At 39.1% G+C, this 21,890-nt stretch overlaps 1 protein-coding gene across 1 annotated transcript in view; it reads right to left on the bottom strand.

Moving 5' to 3' along the window:
* Window positions 1-21,890, bottom strand: part of LOC117813375 (unconventional myosin-XVIIIa-like) — a 100,484-nt gene that overhangs the window by 11,783 nt on the left and 66,811 nt on the right. The window contains exons 28-46 of the mRNA XM_034684555.1: window positions 21,511-21,537; window positions 20,659-20,802; window positions 20,407-20,496; window positions 20,128-20,247; window positions 19,881-19,995; window positions 17,655-17,782; window positions 17,325-17,479; window positions 16,261-16,384; window positions 15,917-16,117; window positions 15,428-15,538; window positions 12,957-13,061; window positions 12,633-12,779; window positions 12,341-12,454; window positions 11,287-11,403; window positions 10,685-10,768; window positions 5,807-5,944; window positions 4,778-4,963; window positions 4,543-4,682; window positions 2,915-2,959 (exon numbers count right to left, since the gene is read on the bottom strand). Coding sequence (XP_034540446.1) covers window positions 2,915-2,959; window positions 4,543-4,682; window positions 4,778-4,963; window positions 5,807-5,944; window positions 10,685-10,768; window positions 11,287-11,403; window positions 12,341-12,454; window positions 12,633-12,779; window positions 12,957-13,061; window positions 15,428-15,538; window positions 15,917-16,117; window positions 16,261-16,384; window positions 17,325-17,479; window positions 17,655-17,782; window positions 19,881-19,995; window positions 20,128-20,247; window positions 20,407-20,496; window positions 20,659-20,802; window positions 21,511-21,537 — 2,291 coding nt within the window. The remainder of the gene's footprint in view (window positions 1-2,914; window positions 2,960-4,542; window positions 4,683-4,777; window positions 4,964-5,806; window positions 5,945-10,684; window positions 10,769-11,286; window positions 11,404-12,340; window positions 12,455-12,632; window positions 12,780-12,956; window positions 13,062-15,427; window positions 15,539-15,916; window positions 16,118-16,260; window positions 16,385-17,324; window positions 17,480-17,654; window positions 17,783-19,880; window positions 19,996-20,127; window positions 20,248-20,406; window positions 20,497-20,658; window positions 20,803-21,510; window positions 21,538-21,890) is intronic.

Below are 21,890 nucleotides of genomic sequence, written 5' to 3'. Positions count from 1 at the left end.
GTAAGTACTGACGTAAAGAGCATAGGGCATTCATTTCAGAATGATAAGTACCTCAGCATAATGAGGTGAAAAAGTTGCTCAATACTGAGGGAATCAGTTACATACTTCACTGTATTTATCCTTATCTGATACCTGTATACAAAAGCCCAGCTTGAAAAACCTTAAGTGAACTTATATTATCTTCCTGTACAAAAGTAATACTGCAGCTATTGTTACCTCTGTTTTGAAGCAGCAGTGTGCAAAACGATTGAATAATAATGTAAATCAACTGGAAAATCAACTTGGTAATTACAAGAAGAATCACCTCCTCCATTAATGTGCACTCAGCTGCTAATGCAATGATGTCAAAGGAGGGGAAAATGCAATTAAGTAAACATGAAATACCATTGTTCTTTTGTGGAGCTGCACAGAATGAAAAGAGGAGCATTGATACACACGGTTTGTCTGATGAAAATTGGATAACAAAAAAGCGAAGCGGTAAAAAGACTGTGACGCCATGTCTCTTTGAAAAAGCAATCAGAGGTTAAAGTGGGACATTATGGACGGGTATCTCTGCAATAAACTGAAGACTACATTTCTTTAATACGCTCTGATGACAGATTAAATTATTTAACAAGGCACAAAAGTTCCTCTCACCTAATAATGACTAAAAGAAAATAGGATCCTGTCAGTCAAAAGAAAACGTTTAACATTCATGATCAATAACTACACATTTTAAATGAAAGACAAGGTGATCTTTTGTGTTAAAGTTAAATGTTTCACAGCATTGTGAAATGAGATTGGGTTAGTGGGGTTCTTTCATGCGAGAAAAGCAACCATTGAGAGGTGGGAACATTTGCACCATGCACTTAGCAAACAATGTCCGCTTACAGACTTTGAAGCTACTGACGCAAAGTCACCCTGAACTGCAATCTCTTTACGATCATCACTCACACAACCAAGCATCAGGTCCTCCAAAGCACATGGAACTGAGTTCCTCCATACTAAGTTTGCACTGGGGTCTCAATACAGATCCTCTGCAGACTCCATATTTGTTGATTGTTACATTTTTTTATTCTATACAATATCATATTTTTTTCTTGTATTTTACTCTGATGCAATGTGTTTTATCTCCTTCAGGCTCAACTGTAATGATGTCAACTCTAGGACTAAGGCATTGATAAGTCACAGTGACATCATTACACCGTGTTCCAAATTATTATGCAAGTTGCATTTATGTGAATATCTTAAAAACTATGTAAACAGTCGACTCTGCTGACACCGTGAGCTGCGCCTTGTACGGCTTTCCAAAGATGCTCTTTTGAGCTGTATTTCTTGCCATTAGAGTAAATTATCTTCTTAATTATTGACCACAAGTTCTCAGTCTGGTTGAGATCAGGTAAGCAGGCAGGCCAGTTCATGAGGCGATCCTCTTTTGTATTTTCCTCCATGGAGAAAAAGACATTCAGCTAAAGTGAAAAAGATGCTAGTGTTCATGCATGAGCACAATGCACCGTCTCAAGTTGTTCCCAGGACAGGATGGCATCTCAGAGCTTTAAAGAGGATCGCCTCATGAACTGGCCTGCCTGCTCACCTGATCTCAACCCTACAGAGAACTTGTGGTCAATAATAAAGGATATAATTTACAGTAATGGCAAGAAATACAGCCCAAAAGAGCATTTTTGGAAAGCTATACAAGGTACAGCTCACAGTGTAAGCAGAGAAGTCATCAGAAACCTCACTAAATCAGTTTACCAGTGACCTCTGACCCTCACTGAAATAAAAGGAGGTTATATTGGACATTTGAGAAATACTTTAGATTTGAAATGTTTTAAAGACTTTACCAGTTTTATTTTCTTCAATATCCCTCTAATCTTAAATGATAAAAATACAATTAATAGTTTGATTACTTGTTTTTTTTTTATTTTGTCATTTTTACATTTAGTTAGGAAGCTGGTGCTTTGCATTTTCTATTTCAGTTATTTACACGTACCTAATGTTGTGTTGCTGATTAAGTGCAGACTGGTAGTCACAGCATTTTTAAGATGTTCTGCCTTTCTCTACAAACTGTTTTTGCTTGAAGAAGGTCTAGGACCAGAATGTTGTGAATAAATGTAGTTTTTACAAGTTGGACAGTGTCAGGGAGTTTTGTAATTTCTTATCTGCTCACTCCTCTCCCGCACACCTGTCCTGTGAAGTAAATGTGCAATGCCTTTTCTTTACTTAAGAACTAAATACATAAAATAGGTATCAATTTGCCTATATTCTTTATCGCATAGATGCACCATAAAATATAAAATAAACATCTGTGTGATCATTGTACAAACTTGTAAGATTTGGACTTGTAGCAGGTGCTTTGGAGAAATCACGATGGAACTGACTCAGCATTCGGTGCAAAAGCATTTATCGTTGATCCAACATGCATAATGAAGTTGTGTGATGACACTGCGGTTTCAAAAATATATATATAGTTGAAGGTATTATTCATGGAGACAATGATGCAGTATAACCACAGGACTGTAACACTTTGCTGATTTTGTTTGTTCATACCTTTCAAAGCAGTTAAAACTGCATAAATGATAATTGGTCCTTTAGTTTTTTAGTAAATTCAGTATCACATTTCCTCTATTACATTACATGGCACACAGGCGGACTGTGTACAGACCTCCAGACACTTGGCACAAAATATAATGAAACCAAATGCAATACTATTCCGTCCTCTCAGCAAAGCTTTTATCAGTGATGTATACCAGACACAGCTTTCCAGTCTGTTTAAAATGACTTCTCCTCACAGTGTTGTTTTGTACAAACACAAACTGCAGGATAAGGAATACTGCATTATTCTCTCCTGTGGCTGAAATGGGTGAGAAAAAAAAAAACGTGGAAACAACCATCATGACAAAAAAACAAAGCATGCATAGTTTTTCATTCTCACGTTTTGTTCTTTCGTTTCTGATATTTTGTCACCATGTCTTGTAAACTGCCAGGAGTGTGGACACCAAAAGGGGGAAAAGGAGAAGAGAGAAACAGAAGAGGTGAGATAGACAAACAATGGTGCAAAAACAGGATAACAGTGAATAGTCAGCTTTACACTTACACACTCATAAATGAACCATCTATTATTATAAGGCACTGACTCAGTAAATCAACTAATACTGATGCTGGGCTCCTTCTCAAACAGAGCTGGTGTGTGTAAAGTAATCCTTCTTAAAGGTCTGCTTTATTGAAGGCTGTGTTTACCTCAGTGGACCAGGTGCTAGCATAACCCTCAACCCCTCTGCAAAGAGGGAGGGGGCAGCCAAACAGAGAAAAACTGGACCCTGACTAAAGATTAGACGCAGTGAGCTTTAAGAAATTAAATCATGGGAGAAGTACTTGTGTAAGAGACAAAGTACAAAACGACTCAATATATAAGACATGAGAGGTAGAGCTTTCAGTTATGAGGCCCTGTTTTGGAGCACTTACGTGTTTGGTTTCAGGAGGCAGACAACCTGTCTTCTTTTATGAGCAGGCTTAAGACTCTTCTTCTTGATAAAGCTTACTGTGGGGGTCGGCTCAGGGTTGCCTTGGACCAGCCCCTGATTATACTGCTCTTGGCTTAACTGCTGTCTGTTTTTCACTTTCTATTTCTGTATGTATTCCTGACCGATTATTTGATACTTCCAAATATTCATCAGAGATTTCGTGCTCCATTGTCCTCTGGGATCCTGCAGAGCGGACCTTCTTGACTCCATCTGTTACTATTACTATAATCAGTGATACTGTTATTGTTGATATTCAACCTGTTTGACTTCAAATGCAACAATTGGTATTATCAGTCAAACCATTATTATAGTTTGTATTGATAATATTACTATACTCTTACTGTCAATAACTCTGCATCATCACTTGTTGCATCTCTGCTTGTTTCTATCCATTGCTCTCTTTCTTCATCTCCCTCTATCCTTTTATTCTTGGCCAATCCAGTCAAAGCAGTTTGCTGCTCATCCCCAGTCTGCTCAAGATTTCTGCCTGTTTGAGTCTTTCTCTACCACTGTTATTCAATGCTTGCTCATGGTGGATTAAGTTGAGTATCTATATAATATTACAAAGAAAATAATTAAATAATTATAATGAATAAAATGTGTTATTATTATAATAATAACAACAACAACAATTATTATTATTATTATTATTATTATTATTATTAATAGTAATAGTAATATTATTAATATCAATATTATTAATATTATCAATATTATTAATATTATTAATAATATTGATATTATTATTATTATTATTAAACATTTCACATTTATTACACAGAGAGTTTTAAGCCAAAAATGTAAACACCTTTCACATACTAAGAATAAAAACAAACAGAAACATCACAAGCACAGATAATTAAAGGTTTTTTTTGTGTGGGTTTTTGAAGTTAGTTAACATAAGACACAGAGTTAGCTTGTAAAGATAACTTGTGTTGGTACTCAGGCCTTTAGCTTCCTGATTTCCAATCAAAGCACACATTGTAGTACAGAGAAGTTAATTGTGGTCCCTTTGGGGATGATAATAGCTGTGTTGTACCTGTTGACTAAGTCGTCATTGTCATCACTCTCCATTTCATCCTCTATGGCCGCCTGCAGGTCACCTATCCTCTTAAATGCCAGCTTGAGGTCCACTTGTAAGCTCTGATTTGCCGCCTCTAAGCTCTCGATGTCCATTTCCTGGAGAGCAGATCACAGCATAGAAGAAGCACGGTAACCATCTCCATATCAACTCCACTAAATCACATGAAGCCTCCCAGCGGCCAAGGGCTTACCAATTCGTGCTTCTTCCGGCTGGCCTCGGACTCCTTCTTGGACAGCTCTGTCATTTCTTCTTTCAAGTCTCTTATCTGCCGCTGAATTCGCTTATTCTGCTCCTTCTCCCTGTTTTCTGCTGCAATGCGTTGGTTTTTCTCCTCCGTCATCTTCTCCAGGTTCTCCTTCAGACGACCTACAAGACTCTGCAAAGGATTTGAGATAACTGAGTGAACTTGTTCTTTCATATTAAATATGATAATCTCTTTGTTCTGTATTCATCTGGAAAGGTTTTAACAATAAAAAATAACAGTATAAGATGTCAACAACAGATCAATTGTTTAGGAGGCATGGGATAGAGGATAATATTTATCCTAAAGTAGGTGATGTAAAACTGTTGGTGCACAAGACGTGACACTGGAATGCAACAGTCACAAGCCCCTTTTACATGGCATTACTCAAAGCTTGTCACACCTCTGCTACTGCTCATCTGCAATCTAAAACCATACTGGAGTGTAATGGTTTTAACTTTGTGACTTGTGCTTACTCAATGCCATTGGAAGGTTCAGTGTAATAGTACAAAGACAGGGCTTTGTTACGGCGCTGCAGCCAGATCTCAGTGTATTAAGGGTTATTGAGACCCACATAATGATTTCATACATTACAGCTTGTCTTGTCATTTTCTATTTTTGTAAATGTAATAATCACACCGTATTTCCTGAAAATACACCGGTTAGTTTAGCAAAAATTCTCAAAGTTGCATAATATAATAGAGACATTAACATCTTTTAATGACAGTAGCTGACAAGATCTTAAAAGGCAGAAAAACACATCACTTTGACTTGGTTATTTTCTCTTATATAAATACAAGTTATTTGTTCCTTGGGTGATGCTTTTACAAACCCACCCTTGTGTAGATACAGCTCTGCAAGGGAAATCTGACGCCAACATTATATCCTCTGTCTTTTAGAAAAATCCAAATCAAATACTCTAATATGCAATTATGGACTGGTTCTTTCAGGTCTACCACACACCTAAGGTTATCTCACCTCCAATCGTTTGATCTGTGTCCTCTCATACTCCAGCTTGGTCTCCAACTCACGGATCTTGGCCTCCTGGCGGCACACGAGGGACTTCTCCACCATGGACTGTTCCTGGAACTCGAGCTGGCTCTGCAGGGAGTGAACCTGGAGGAGGGTCACACATGTACAAACATAAACACACACAATCCCTCCCTGAGGATGAACACTCACACTGCAAACCTCCTTTCTCGTCTTCCTTCTTTTGTAAACTAAACTAAATTACTGATCCCTTCCCTCCCCCTTTTTTTTGTGTATATTTAATCCATCTTGCTACATGAAAATATTGTGCATCCAGTCTGTATTATAAGCTCTTTATAAGCCTCTATAAATGGTCAAAGAGGAGCGTGTGGTTCAGGCTGACTAACACAGAGTCACAGTAATTTCACAGGCTTTCAGAGAGACCCGAGCTTCATGCAAAGCACGTTTGTTCCTTCCGAATCGTTTTCTCATGACTGATAAAAGGAAGAAAGATACGTCACAACAAAAACTAACCCAAAGGGCAGCATGGCACCTAATGAGGGACTTTGCTTCTGAGACAAGGAGGATTTGGAGTTCTCCTTTGATATTACTAAAGAAACCAGATTTCCCTCCTACTGGGGATGAGATAACCACTTCAAGGTCAGATGCTTTAGATGGCTATCACCGCCTTCTCTGGCAGGTTTTAACAATGCCTCACAGCCTGCATAGTGTCTCTAGCGAAGCCAAAAATATTCTGATGGGTGGGCCTTGAATATAAGTGAGTGGAGCAGAGATTTGGCACGCATATATAGCTTAATCTAATAGAGGCAGGGTCTGCTGTTAGAGGGTGGCAAGAGCTCAATTCTGTCCTTTAGTGTAATTATATTTGAAAGACATTCTGTTCAAGGCAGATGGTTTTATTTGTTTAGTCGACTGCATATCGACGCTTAAAGGAGGGTGTGTGTGTGTGTAATGTGCACCCAAACACACACCGCAAAAATGTCATATACCAAAGAATCTCAGCTTTAACAGCCCAGAGGAAATTCATTTTGCAAATAAACACATCAACAGAGTAAAAGGGGATGCATTAACGCATGACACACATGACATGGTAAAGGTTATCCAAAAACACTATTATTTCAAAAGCACTTATCATCAACACAAGCCTAAATCAGGTACATTAACCTTTATCACACAAATTCACATTTATTACAACCTGCAATCATTTAACTGAACACTGAGGCACATTAAACCTGCAGCTCAGACATGAATACTGTAGCAGCTATATTCTACAGCTTGCTAGCATGATTACAAGGATGATGTTACCATTGCAGCTGCTGGCCTACATTTCAGAACAAGTCTATACACTATATACAATTCATGAAATGAAATTTGGAGTTTATAAGAGAGCTGATAAATAAGGTATCTCAAGGTTATGTATTTATTAGCTTTTCTTAGTGCAGACTGCAAAACAACTAGTAAAGGAATTCAGAGTCTATCCATTGTTGTTAATCCTTGTAATCCTGTCCCACATGCATATAGGTATTACTTCTTAGCACACGGAAACACTGGAGAATAACTCTCCCCTTGTTTATGGCTGTTAACAACACATCTTAAGACACTATAGCTAAAGAGATTTAGCTTAATCTCAAAACCCTTTATATATGACAAAAAACATGTTTTTGAAGGTACATTTGTCTATTACCAGTTTTTTAAGCAGAAACAATCAATTCGTCTTTTCCTTGTTTCGGGCTGTTTATACATATTACAAGAATGTAGCCACAGTCATAACTTATGCCAGAGCTAAAGGGCCTCAGGCTGCAGTGAAGAAAGCTACACTCTGCATAAACAAAAAACAAACTCTGTCTAGAGAAACAGTAATAAATGTCTGGGTCTGTTTTTTTCTTTGAGTACAATATTAAACTTTTGATATAAATATTGATATTGATGGGGAATATCTGATTATGCTTGTCACAATGTTGAGCCTTTCTTTATATTAATGCCCAGCTGTGTTAAATACTTGATTCTGATTGGTCAAAACCACATAACAATGGTAATTGACTCTCAATAATAAAAGCGACACCAAGGACAACCTCATCATAGATGTCATATCGTATCAACCCACGGAAAGGAGTCCAACACATTTCACCTCTGCCTTGTTGACACTGTGGCAAAAACCTTAGTCTACGTCTCAGGTTAGTCTTGAGAGTCAGGAATTAATAACAGTTAGCCCTTCTGAGAGGAGCCTGAGGAGGGAGCATTTCTGATAGGGAAAAGTGGAGCATGATTTTGTCCTGCAGTCCAAACAACTGCGGAAAAGCTGGAGTGCATCTCTAAGTTAGCAATCACTACGACCAAATTCAACCTTACGCAGTGGTGCTAATAGTAGGGATGCAACGACCCGACTTTTTAGGTCCCGATTCCGATATCGATACCTGGGCTTTGGTATCTGCCGATACCGATATTAGCCGATCCGATCCTGGTATTGATTTAACAATCTCTATTCCTTAATGTGAGGGTAGAATCATGTTTTGGCAACTTCAGGCTTTTCTGACTTGATGGTGAATTGTACCTGGGTTCCAAGTGCTAAACCAGAGGCTGGAATCCCTTAATTTCGAGATCCAGAACAATTAAATCCAATAACCTGTCTGTTTTTTCACACTTTGAATCCATTAAAAGAATGTTTATTGCTACTTTGCAGTAGGCTACAGCTCACATAAACTTACTCCTTTAGGCTTTCATTATATTTTTCAGTGCGACTGCCATCCATTACCGCTGCACATGTTGCAAGTTTCCGTCAGAGTTGTTAACAAAAGAAGCGTGACATGCACCTAAACTGCAGAGCATCTGTAGTTATCATCCATCATGCTCCACCGGGCAAAAAAGCACAGACCGGCGGGGCGCTGATGACGTAGGAGACGCACATGGCTATTGTAAACACAGAAAAGCATAGAACTGAGATGAATAGATCTGCCATATGGATCGGCACTATATACCGGCCCTTTGTCACCGATATCCAATCTAGCTTTTTGAGCCCGATCTAGCCGATATCCGATACCAGGATCGGATTGGTGCATCCCTAGCTAATAGCAACAATATTAGAAGTTGTGATGGTTGACTCATTATTAATGTTGTTGTTATTTTACCCTATCTAATGTTAACTTTAGAGTCAATTTAAAGTTTATTGTGTCTCATTGTAAATAAATAGGGTAATCTTTTAACTTGACCGACCTCCACTCTACATCAGGGTCACGCTCAACCTGTCTGTATTCCAATTTGCATAACCACCCTTTCACTATACCTTATCCTCTTCATATAGAGTCTTGCACAACATGCATATTTGGAGTCAGGATTTCATTTTGGTATTATTTTTTGTTGATTTATTCCAGGTCATATAAGGTGTTGATATAAAGTCTAACCAACAGGAAAGGGAAAAGGACGTTGGTCAATTATCTTCAGTATGAAGACTCACTTGCAGTCATGGTTAAAGCTTGATGTTTAATGATGCGAGCTGATGGGTGGATGTAGGTATGTGCATGGGTCCGTGAATGTATGTAAAAATATACCTTTTCTTTTCAACATTAGGTACACTGCTGTGTTTGTATTTCATATGAATACTCATGTGAAGGTGTCTATATATATTTATATATGTATACAGTTCTCTTAATGTCTAAATTATGAAAGAAGAGGACTGAGTTGGGTTTGGGGAGGGGGGGGAGAAAATATTATATTTTTTGATTGTACCTTTGTAATGCACCTCTTTTTTTCTGAAAATAAATTAGTTGAAACAAACAAAAAAAGCTTGGTGTTTAAACTAATTAAACTTGAGGTTTAAAAATATATTGTATACTACAAGTGTTCAAAATCCATTTGTCTAAATATATAAATGTGTTATAAGTATTCATGAAGGTAGATCATTGTGTGTGGGCTGACACATGGCCACCTGTTTGTTTCTGTGAGTGAGTAGGTGAGTGAGCAAGGAAACAAACAAATACAGAAGTCACACAGAGCGATTATTTCACATTCAAATAACACAATCAAGTCTGTAGGTTATTGGCGGGGTGGCGGCTGGGTCTCCTTTCTTTTCTTTCAGTTAATGTACATTTAAGAGATGTAAGAGATTTGTTTGCACAGCTGTGTGATTTGTGTACTGAAAAGATGTAAAGCAAGCATTTACATTTTTGCATTACCCTTTTTCCTTTCTCCTCTTTTAATTTTGTGGTGTGAGGGTATTATTGCACCGTCATGGTTTGTTTTAATTGATTATATTAGAATAATCATGTGAATCAAGCATTAAATGGCCAACGTATCAAATAGAGCTTCCCTATTTCGCCTAATTATCACATCACATCAGTAACGCTATCTGATGAACTAACAAACCAATCAGCCGAGAGTGTTTTTCAGACTCATTTCCAATTTGCTCATTTTCATTTCACTGAAATTTTCTGATGTTTTCTGATAAAACCATGCATTGGCACAGAGAACGATGCACAATACCTCTATTGTGATAAATCTGTGAGACAGAAGCTGGCTGAAATACAATGACTAACAGGAGCAGAATGAGTGCTTTAAGTTTGATCTAATGGGTTTAACCATGGAAACAAGCTGCCTGGTTTAGGAGTATGACCCTTCCTTTGTAACATAAGTACTGAGTGGCAAAAGAACAATTTCTACCCTTCACTATAAATCTTCACTGATTTCTAACTATTTAAATGCAAATTGCGTTGCAATTTTGGGGGAAAAAAAGGCAAAGAAACTTGACTTTTTTGGGGTCAGAATAATCAGTAACTGTGTGAAAAGCTGAAGCCTAATCAGAGAGAAGCGTCAAGGCAGCAGGCAAGTTTTCTGGCAGGCATTTTGAGTGCTTCTGAACACTTATTTTTTTACCTTTTCTTGGATCTCCTGCTTCTCCTTTGTGGCTTCTTCCAGCTGGGCCTGCAGGTCACTGATCTGGCTCAAGTCCCTGGCAGACTAGTTCACACACACACACACACACACACACACACACACACACACACACACACACACACACACACACACACACACACACACACAGATATACAATCACAGAGAGTAGAAAATAACAGAATCAAGGTATATTTATAGGTTTGGGAAAAAAAGCGGAGAGCTTTAATGTTTGCTTCAGTTTCCTGTAAATGACTTCCCCTTAAATGTAAATGGTTAGTGAACATAATAAGTCCTTGCCAAAGAATTGGTCATGTGATGTGCTGTCGAACAGATTGCATCTCCCTGATTGCAGAGCACACACTGTGTTTAGAGGGGAATGTGTCCTCCAAATTTCAAAGCAACTCTACTTACACTTGCAGAGAGCGAACGTCATTATTAAAGACGGCATTCTGTATTGTTTTAAACATGTAGGATTAATCAAAGAACTTCAATATTTTCATGGTCTGTGTCATGATCCGATTCACTTCTTCTTCTATGCGTATCACTACAGGCTCACTGAGGTGTAAGGGAGGTTAAGTTACCTGGGCAACAGCAGCTTTGTGCTTCTTCATCAGCTCATTCATGTCCTCCTGATCCTCTTCCATACGAGACTGCAGGTCATTCTTCTCTCTCTGCAGGCGGCTGACCTGCTCCTCCAGCTGAGGCACACAGCGAGAACGACACACTTTAGTATAGAGTGACAGGCTTTTATTCATGAGCTATTGAATATGATAAATGGTCATTAGCTGGCAAAGCCATGGCAGCCCTGGAATCTCATCTAATGGCGATGAAACACAATCTGGACGGGGTCCTGGCTGTGGGATGAGACCAATTGGAGATAATCAATTGGCTCATTTAGGCCGAGAAAAGTGCAGCCAGTGCAGCATACTGGTGATGTCCTATTTCGAGTTCATCCTCTGTGTTCAGGGGGTGAAGACTGAGGCTCTTGCGTTCTCTAATCTGAGACATTTACAAGACCTCCCTTTGCCATAAATGCAGCAATTAACAAGCAAAGCACAGGCACACAGCACTCTATGTAAGGTCCCCTGAGACAAAAACATCCTCAGTGTAGAGTCTGAAATGCTGGCGGTACTCTCATGAGACAACCCTTAATGAGCAGAGGGAGAGAAAAAAAACATTCGACAAAGCTTATTTATCCATTAGAGCAAAATGCTAAAATCCGATTTATGCCAAAGGGCATTTATAATTTTAATATGGCTTGATGATGTGTGCATATTAATGTTGAAGGTCTGCTGCATTTCAGGGCACGCTAATTTGATAGGCAAAAGCTCACCATTAATTAAACACTGTTTGTAAAAAGAAGGAAAGTAAATATTTACAATTAAAAAAAAGAAAATCAGCTTCTACACTGAGATGAAAAAAAGATAGGTATGTTTCATTTTGCATAAATGTGTGCCAATACACAACCAATTAAAGATGAAATCGCAAAAAAATCATTATGTTGGTAACATACGCAGAACTGATTGGTGTTCAGTCCTACTCAAGTGAATAATTGCAGCAGAATTTGTGCAGTTACACTCTACACTTCACACACCGCGCCTTCAGGACACATAGCTAGCAGATGTCCAAACTCACTGATATCTTAGCTTTGGCCACGTCCTCCATTTGGATGTGCAAGTCCTCTATTTCAAGCTCCATGCTCTTCCGAGCCTTGACTGCAGCAGCGCAGGTGAACTCTGACTCCTCCAGCTGTGAGAAACAGGAGGAAGGAAATGTTACCAGAGAGCAGGTGAGGGACAAATATTACCAAGCCAGGATCAAGAATCTATCATGGATTTGCAGAGGGGGAAGGATTCATCAACTTTTTATACTAAAAATTAACTTTTTTTTTGTTATCTGTAAATGTGAACTATCATCTTTTGCATACTTGATTTTTGAGCTGGGCGATCTCCCTCTTGCTCGGGGCGTTGCTCTTCAGGTGGTCAAGCATAATCTGTGCATCCGCCAGCAGAACTTTGGTTCTCTTTAAGTCTTTTTTCAGCCTCTTCTCCGTCTCCACGTCCCTCTGGCCTACCTGAATAACAAAAAAACACACCTTTCTACCCAGTATTCTCTTTTTTCTTACCCTCTTTTAAAACCGTAGCATAGCAGCACCTCTTGAGACTCAAGAAGAGTTTCTTTTCAATCAAAAGAAGTGGCGTACTTATCATGACCGCACTGACAGAGGCCAGAAAAAGAATGATGGATGTACCTGGTCCTGGGCATTCAGCAGTTTGGACTCCAGCTCTCTCCTTTCACGCAACACTTTCTGCTTGTCTTCATACTCCTCCTCCAGCTGCACCTCCATCTGTTTCAGCTGCAGGACACGAGAACAGGGTGTCAGGATGCACAAACAGATGATGGGTGATAAACAAAGGCAGACATAACACACCATCGACCATCCTGTTAGACACGCTGCTCTCACACGTCAGAGACACACAGATCCCCCTGAGCAGATCTGCTAGCCCATAGACACATCAACATGCCTTTCAAAATAAAATGTTCTGTTCTATCAGTTTTAAAGAAAGAGATGTTTTTGTGGATGGGTCATAAAAGGAACTTCTCAGCGGTTAGTTTATTGACTGCAGAGGATACAGGTCCGTGTGACCCTTTGGAGGAGTACTGAAGTACAGAAACCTTATTCTTTTATACAGATTCTTCGTCAAAATCTAGACTCTGTACTCTGGATTTTTAGCATGAGTAGCTAAAAAGGGTACGTCTGTATTCCAAACAGCATTGACCAATCCCATATCAGCAGGCTTTGACGTATGCAGGAAAAAAATGTCCATGTAGAGAGCAAAGACGGCATATTCTGAAGAAACTTAAGCGACAAATCTGTGTTGCAATAGCCAATCAGCTGTTAGATTTCTCAATGAATGTATCAGAAATGATGAATCCAACCTCTGTTCAACAAACATTTTAACAGTTGCTTTGTCTCCTTGTGTAGACAGACCTGGAAAAGTTTTACTTTTTACAAATCACAAACATGTTTCTCAGCAAACTGAACACCCTTATACTGGAAGTAAATCACAAGAAAATAGGTGTATTTTTTCTGCTGCAGAAGTAACCAAAGTGAGACTGTTGTGTTACTTATTGTCTACTGTTACAATGAGAGCTACTTGAAAACAGATGAACAGGCACTACTCTGGGGGATGTAATGGACGAAAATGACGGCAGTAAATGACGGCACTGAAAAAGAAGTCTTGGTTGGAAGTTGTTCAATGCTAGCCTCTGGCTATGCCAGAATTACTGTAAAGTTGACATGCATGCCAATCCATACATTGCATAGTGCCTTCAGAGAATGATTGACAGTGATTGCTGTTGGATAACAAGATTGCAGATACCTAACTCATTTTTGTACAGCCCTGGATGGGGTTTGGAGCAAAGCGTACTTTCACTGCCTTAAAAAAGTCTCAGAAAGAAACATTATCATCAACATATATAACAATCAATTGTCTCCTGATGGCCTCGCTGTGATATTGAGTTGCTCCAGCTATGTCCTGACTCTCCCCTCTGCGACGCAGCAGGCCCTGAGTTTTGGTTTGGTTGTAGCGAAAAGAGTTATTTTAAGAGAGTGGAAATCAGCCTCTTCTCCCTGTTATAAAAAGTGGCTAAATTATATGATTTCCTATTTGTATCTTGAGGAAATCTGATACACAATGTCAAACACCCATTTTAAGTTTCTTAAGATCTGGGGACCCTTTGTGGAGTTTATTGAGAAGGAAAGAAGTCAGACTGGGAACTAACTATGACAGTGTACTGTATATGCACAGCATTACAACTTGTTTGCACCCCCGAATGATGTTGTGTTGTGATATTCTCTGATCCCTGCTCTTTTTGCCTTGCCTTGGACCCCTCGTAATGTTACAAGGACTTTCTGTGGACTCTACCTCTGGCCATTTATTTAGTTGTGGACAATACATCAATGTATGGACTGACACGGTTGCACATCTTATCTCTTTTTCTGGCAGTGTGTTTTGTTTTGTTTTGTGGTGTTTATTTTTTTGTTTGTTTGTTTGTTTTTGGTTTTTGTGTGTGTATGTCTTTATATGTATGTGGTTATAAATGTATAAAAAAATGTATAAATAAAATCTTTAAAAAAAAAAGAAGAAACTTTATCATCACTTTAATTGCAGTGTATTTGTCAATATTTACACTACTTTACGACATTCCTTTGTCTTCAACTCAATGTTTATTTAACCATAGTATGTCTGTATCAGTATGCATTAAAAATGGTGCTTTGGGTAACACAGTAACATTAGACAAGCACCTAAAACAACCTAATTTGAAAGATTTGAATCATATATTACATATTATAAATATAGAGTCAGTTGTAGACACATCTCAAGTTGTAATTTAGCTTGTTTAAATTTCATATCCTGTATTGGGGATAAAAAAGAGTTTCATGAAATGAATTTAATACAACTGTTTTGTATACTTCTCTCTGATAAATACAGCATGTTTTTGTACCACATAGAAAGCCCTCTGAAGACCAACATATTTCTAATTAATAAAGCAAGAACAACAGTTGTCAGGCTATCTCAGATTCCACACATACAATGAAGTTAGAGTATACACAGGTGTGTGTTACATTGCTGCCTTCACCAATCCTGGTTTAAAGTAGAGAAGCTATCTTTAGGATAAGTTTGTACGTGTGTAAGGGTAAGAATAAGTGGCACATACCTTCTTACTGCAGGACCTCCTAATCTCCTCCACTTCTTCATCCTTACTTTCAATGTCTTTTGAATGGGTCTGCCGCTGCCTCTCCATTTCCATCTCAAGCCGCAGCTTAGCCTGAGCAATGTAGATGACACGGATTTATTGACATACGTATATGTATAATAATGTATTCAAATATAGACCAAGAGAAGGGATAAAATAACACAGAATTAAAAAGAGCAAGTGTCTTTGCTGCTCTTCAAGAATGAGATATCTACAATCCATCAAACATACTGCACAGTTAGGTTTCTTTTACAATATGTGTCAAATATAACAGTACTTTTGAATAACACTGTAAAAGGAAGAGTTCTTTTTTAAATAACAGGACTTAGAGAATTACAGCTCAGAATTTCAAACACAGAAAAGCATGATGTGAGCAGTTTTGAGCAGTCAAATCTTGAATATTCCTCCATTCGACTATGAATTACTACAACAGCACCACCTGTTCTGTACCTGTTCCAGCATCTGGATGCTTCCAGCCTGTTCGTCCAGCTCCTCCTCCTGGTCTTTCACCTTGGCCTCCAGGTCGCGAAGCTGCTTCTTGATCTTGGCCAGCGAGGCTTCATCCTTGGATTCCTGGGACGACAGATCCTGTAGCTCTGCTTCCAGCTGCTGCACCTTCATATTCACAGCGCACAGTTCACCGTCCTTGTCCTGAGGGTGTGAAAAGAAGAAGTAAAGCTCACATCTGGACCAGCCCAGTTATGTCAAGAGAGAGCAGAGAGAGAGAGCATGTATGTAGTCCCAGAGGAGGAACTTTAGAGAACTTGTTATGTAAGTAGAGTAAAGTAGCTTACCTGAAGCTGCTGGCGGAGGTTAAAGATCTCGCCGGTCATTATGTCTTTCTCTCGAGCAAGCTTCTCCCTCTGGCTCCTTTCTCTTTGCACCTCAGCCTGAGCCTGATTCTGCTCCAGGTCAAATCTGGGACACACACACACACACACACACACACACACACACACACACACACACACACACACACACACACACACACACACACACACACACACACACACACACACACACACATACACAGTGTTACACACAAACACACACAGCTCAGGACAATCACAAAGTTGATTACATAACACTGGAGTTCTATAGGGTTTAACAGTAAGTAATGTAAAGTAGATTGAGAAGAATGTGTCATTACATAAAGTGCTGATATGTGCAAATTTGCACCAACCTGAAGCTACATGAGTACTTAATGTACTTAATAAACAGTTCTATAAAGTCATTAACCATCATTAATTGTACATAATATATAAGAACAAATTCTGCTACTTTGCAGATTTTGAGTTTATGTGTGCATTCTTCTCAAAAAGTCCATCATCAGTTCAGCACTTCTTTTATTTTAGCCTCCACTTTTATCCCTTTCCATTAGCCATCAATTTACAGCCGGGGTTGTAATAATGTGCAAAATGTTTTCTTCAATTGTCTCGGGCAGAAACACTTATGCTTAGTGAACTTAACAGCTAAGTGTTTCATGCTGTCAGCTCACTGTAATTCCCTGTTTTTCTCTCTGAAGTGCAGCTGAAAATAATTTCACCCACAGAGCATCTTCAATTAGCCACAGGGGAGAGATCACATTCTGCCACAGTGATAGCTTCTCAAGTGCTTAAAGTCTGAGTCAATTTCTCAGCTAATGTAATTCCACAGATTATAAAACATCTCAGTCACTATTGAAATTAAAGGAAATGTTCATATTCTTATGGAGAGGTCAAGAGTGTGCGAGCCAGGCCCCTCAGCAGGGGAAAGAGCAGAATGTTCTCTGTGATGGATGTTCGCTGAAGAAGGAATAGACAGACAGGCAAATGGATGTTCATACAAACAAACAGACAAGACAGACAAAGAAACTGACTTCCTCTGTTTCTTCTCCAGATCATGGTTGCGGCTCTGCAGGCCCTCCAGGTGCAGCTTGGTGTCCTGCAGCTCTGCCGTCAGTTTCTGGCACTTCTTCTTTAGCTGCTGCACAGAGCGCTGCACATCCTCATTATCTGTCTGCAAATCAGCCAGCTGCAGAATGCATTCACACAATCACATACACACAAATAAAAATACATGTCTTTATTATTCTTTAACGCAGCTCATTGCACGCTAATATAATAGCGTTTTTATAAGTGGCTGCAAATAAACAGTAAAATAATACTGGATTCGTTCAATGATTTTGATGTTTCAAAAAGTTACTTGCCCTTCTCTCCAGATGTCTTTTACTCTGCTGCTCTGTCTCCAGCTTGTCATCAAAGTCCTGTTGGAGTTTCTTTTTTGTAAAATCCATTTCACGAATGGCTCGGTTGTATTTTATCCGCCACTCGCCTCCTGGAGAAAAGACAAACAATTCAGAAAATGTCCGAGTGACATTTGGAAGTCTCCCGCCCCTAATAACAACCTAGCTGAGGTGTACAGCAGAAAAGGCTCAAAAGCTCAGACATGATGGATGCTGTGGATTAAGGAATGCACTGTACCGGCTTTGATGGTTATCACATTTAAGAGCCGAAATAATATAATCTTTCAGGAAATAAAACTTCTTTCATCAAATCCCGACCTTATGAGGTCAAAAAATTCGACAGGAAACTACAAAGAAGCCTCTACGTCTCAGCTCTAATCTTGGATAAACCTGCAGGGAGAATTCAGAGCACAGCACAATAGTAGTTAGAGAAGGACATGTCTAAGTGGCACTTTCCACAGTTCTTAGCCGACCCTAATTCTGGAGCTGTCAGAGGCTATCAGAAGTATAACAGCGGCCAGGCAGACATTCAGGTTCAGGTTCATTTCCAAGCCTTATCATTTTAGTGGCTGTCCATTTCTCCTTCACAAACCAACACCGGCTCCTCTATCAGTGCTGCTCATTAGCATATATATAGCATAATGACAACTTGCAGGGCCACCGGCTCTGATCCCAACGATTATTTTCTCATTCATCTAAGAATTCTGATATGCTCTATAATGGCTTGTCTGCTGGGCTGGGTTGAAGAGGAGGAGGTGACACAGACAAAAAAAACAAAAAAGTCTCATGGACAATATGCTGCCATCGGGTGGTCTCTCTCCCAGCAGGTGGAGACAAATTGGCAACAGGCATTAGCTGTATGCCTGGGAGGGAACATCATAATCCCCTAGCGGTAAATCCCAAACTTGGAAAATATACTCTATAGCATTAAGCAAGATGTGACCATGTCTCCTGCTGGAGCAATCGAACAAAGCCGCTAATTCTTGCAGCTACAAACAAACTAAGGGAGATTTTTCAAACTGTGCACATAATGTCAGTATGAGCAGTTCGGTAAATTATGCTTCTGACCTGAGCTGACATGACTATTAGGCAGGCCTGAGCAAGATGCTACCCAATTTCACATTGTACAATTAATTAGGAGATTGAAAATAAATGTTTAAAAAAAACGTGGCCGACCAAGATTTTAATTGCAAAGAGTGGTGGACAAAGTACACAGCTTCATTACTTAAGTCAAAGTATAGATCCTCCTGGTCAAATATTACTCCAATAAAAGTGAAAGTTGCTCTGTCAAATTATTACTTAAGTTAAATTACTGAAGTACTTGCTTTTAAAAATACTTAAGTATTCAAAGTACTTCTTAAAAAATCTCAAAACCTTGTATTTTCATAAAGAATGATGGCAGTCAAGAATACATTGAAGTACATTCTGTTACATTATGTTTATTTAGAAACCATTACTTGAAATCTCTAAAAACTATACCATGGAATAAAAACAGACACTAAGTTACTCTAAGCACAGACAACTTAGTTTGAAATGTTCATCTGGAATGAAACAAATGTTACTAGCTCAACACGCTTTCTCAGGTTGGGCAGTGAATTTTTGTATCTTTGGGCAGAGTGGGAAATAGGAAGAACATTTCTAACGGAACGTATCATTCTTCATTTGAAAAACCTCTAACACGGGCTGAAGATATGGACATGGGTGCTCAGGTGGAGAATTATAGCCATCATTACCACCTCTAAATGAACTGCCTGATCTGAGTTTAATTTGCTCTGTGTTTGCCCCAAGTTGAGATGCACGATATAGGACAAACAGAACTACACAAACACATTTTACTGTCTTAGGGATCAGATTTCAGAAAAGAGAAGGAAATTCATGAGCTGACTTCAAAGCAAAATTAGTGAGTAACTAGAGCACTGATAGAAATGTAGTGGAGTAAAAAGTACAATAATTGTCTTCTGAATGTAGTGGAGTAAAAGTAACAAGTACCCCCAAAAAATAATACTCAAGTAAAGTACAGATACTCAAAAAATGTACTGAAGTGCAGTGCTCAAGTAAATCTACTCTGTTTCTGTCCACCACTGATTGCAAAGTAAGAAAAAAGTCGCTTCAAGTCATAATTCAGAGTTTGTTTTGCTTCATATTTTCAGTATAGAAATAAATACAAGGTTGGTCTCAAACTCAACTAACCAGCATCGTCATCGTCGTCCATCTCCCCGTTGAATTCAGATGATTTCATAAGCCGAGCCTCCATCACCTCCATCTCTTGTGCCTCTAACTGCTTCTTCACAGCGTCAAACTTAGCCTGAAACCCACAGATTCACACATGGTAAAAAAAAAAAAAAAAAAAAAAAAGAGCTTGTCAGTCTCATTTAAAATCATATTTTTTTATGATAATGTGAAATAAAAAAAAGTGTGTTTATATTAGTGTATGTGCCTGTAGGTCCTTCATGTCCTTCTCGAGGCGGAGTCTCTCAGATGTCTCTGTCTCCAGCAGCTGGGACGCTGACTCACTCGTGCTTCTTTCATCGGCGAGTTCTGCCAACAAGTCTGCAATCTGGACACAAAGAAAAACACACAGGGTATGACTACAGACATACTCCATGCGGTTCCTTCAAGAGTAAGCGTTCAAATCTTTAACTGAAACAAAAGTGGAACTGCACAAAAAATAAATCACAAACACCATCCTCCCAAAATGCTTTGCAAAGGGACTCACCCTGCTCTCTAGTCGATCTGTGGTCAGTCTCAGCTCATTTCGCTCTTTCTCCACCTTTTCCAACTTCCCTTTCTGCTGCTGGATCTCCTCCTGCAGAACAACAATTAGCAACATAGCAAACATATTGTATTATTGGTAAAACTGTGATGCATTAAGTATAGTAGTATATATAGCAAAAATGTATGACAGGAAATGTCATGCTACAGTGGGAGGAGAAATATTTGAAAAGTGCACTATAAGCTGTGTACTTACATCTTTGTTTCGCATCTGTTCCTCGGTGAGCTGGACCTGTATGAGGGGCTGGACTGTGGAGAAGAGCTTCCACCATGGCCAGTCCTTCACGCCCCGGTTCTTTGTGATGTTTTTCTGGATGCAGCGGATTGCTAGATCCTGAATCTGGAGAAACATACAGAGTGGCGGTCAGAAAAGAGGACCCAGTTGTGGTATTAAGTTGGGGGTTAATGGCATTAAGTATGCAGGGAAGCACAGATTGAGAGAGTGGTTGTGTTATATTAATGTTATAACCAAGTGGCAACCTGCGGTGTGGAAACATTAAGCTAATGCAAAAGTGCAATAAACTGGGGTTCCCAGAGGGTCCACTTTAGCGTAGGCTTCAGAGCCAATGAGGCCCAATTAGAGCCAAAATTAAAATGCAAAATGAAACACGTTTACAGCCTGGTGCAAAGAACAGTAGTGGTGTGAATGACTCATTTCTTTATTCACACACACTGTCTGGGCCTGGGGGATGAATTTTTTTTATAACTCATCCATTTTGAAGATATTCAGATGTGTTATGCACAGATCTGCTTAATTCGGGGCATGGCTGAGTGTGACCGACAGGCGAACGTGATGTTGCTGTTTGCCGAGAGGCCAGCTTCACCTCTTTGTCTGCTTCTAGGTGGAGTGAAAGTCATGTTGAGTCAGCATTTCCAATATGGCAACGGCCATCATTTAGCTTCAAAACCCCTCATCAGGAAACAATGGGTGACCTCACCAAGACTGTGTCCGTGTTTTATAGAGTCTATGGAGAAAACAAGTGACCGCCTCTTCATACTGACCCCAGAAAACCAGTGAGCAAAAGTGGATGGAGTATAGAGGACTTACCTGTTTATTATCATGTAGTAACACTCCCTGCATACAAAATTAAAATGAAGGAAGCATATTACCAGAATAATTACTTGTAACTGCATCATAAATGGATCTTCTTGGACAATTAATAACTTAAATACAACATTAATTTAATAAGAAAACAGATATATTTGGTCTCAATCTAGCATAATGTCCAGTACATGGTGGTAAATTCACTTTATGGAAACAACTGTGACAGGTTGGTTCCAGAGGCCCATAAAACCATGCCAGAAATTTAGGAAAATCTCAATTACTCAGTGGAATACATACTCTAAAGAACTAATTTACTGCTACCATATCATCCTCAGCCCTGATGAACATTATTTGAAAAACATTTCATTCCTCATTCTTGGGTT

The sequence above is a fragment of the Notolabrus celidotus genome, chromosome 5 (genome assembly GCF_009762535.1).
Source record: "Notolabrus celidotus isolate fNotCel1 chromosome 5, fNotCel1.pri, whole genome shotgun sequence".
In the NCBI taxonomy this organism is placed as follows: Eukaryota; Metazoa; Chordata; class Actinopteri; order Labriformes; family Labridae; genus Notolabrus; species Notolabrus celidotus.
The sequence above is the reverse complement of the archived record's forward strand: the minus strand, read 5'-3'. Positions and strand labels throughout refer to the sequence as shown.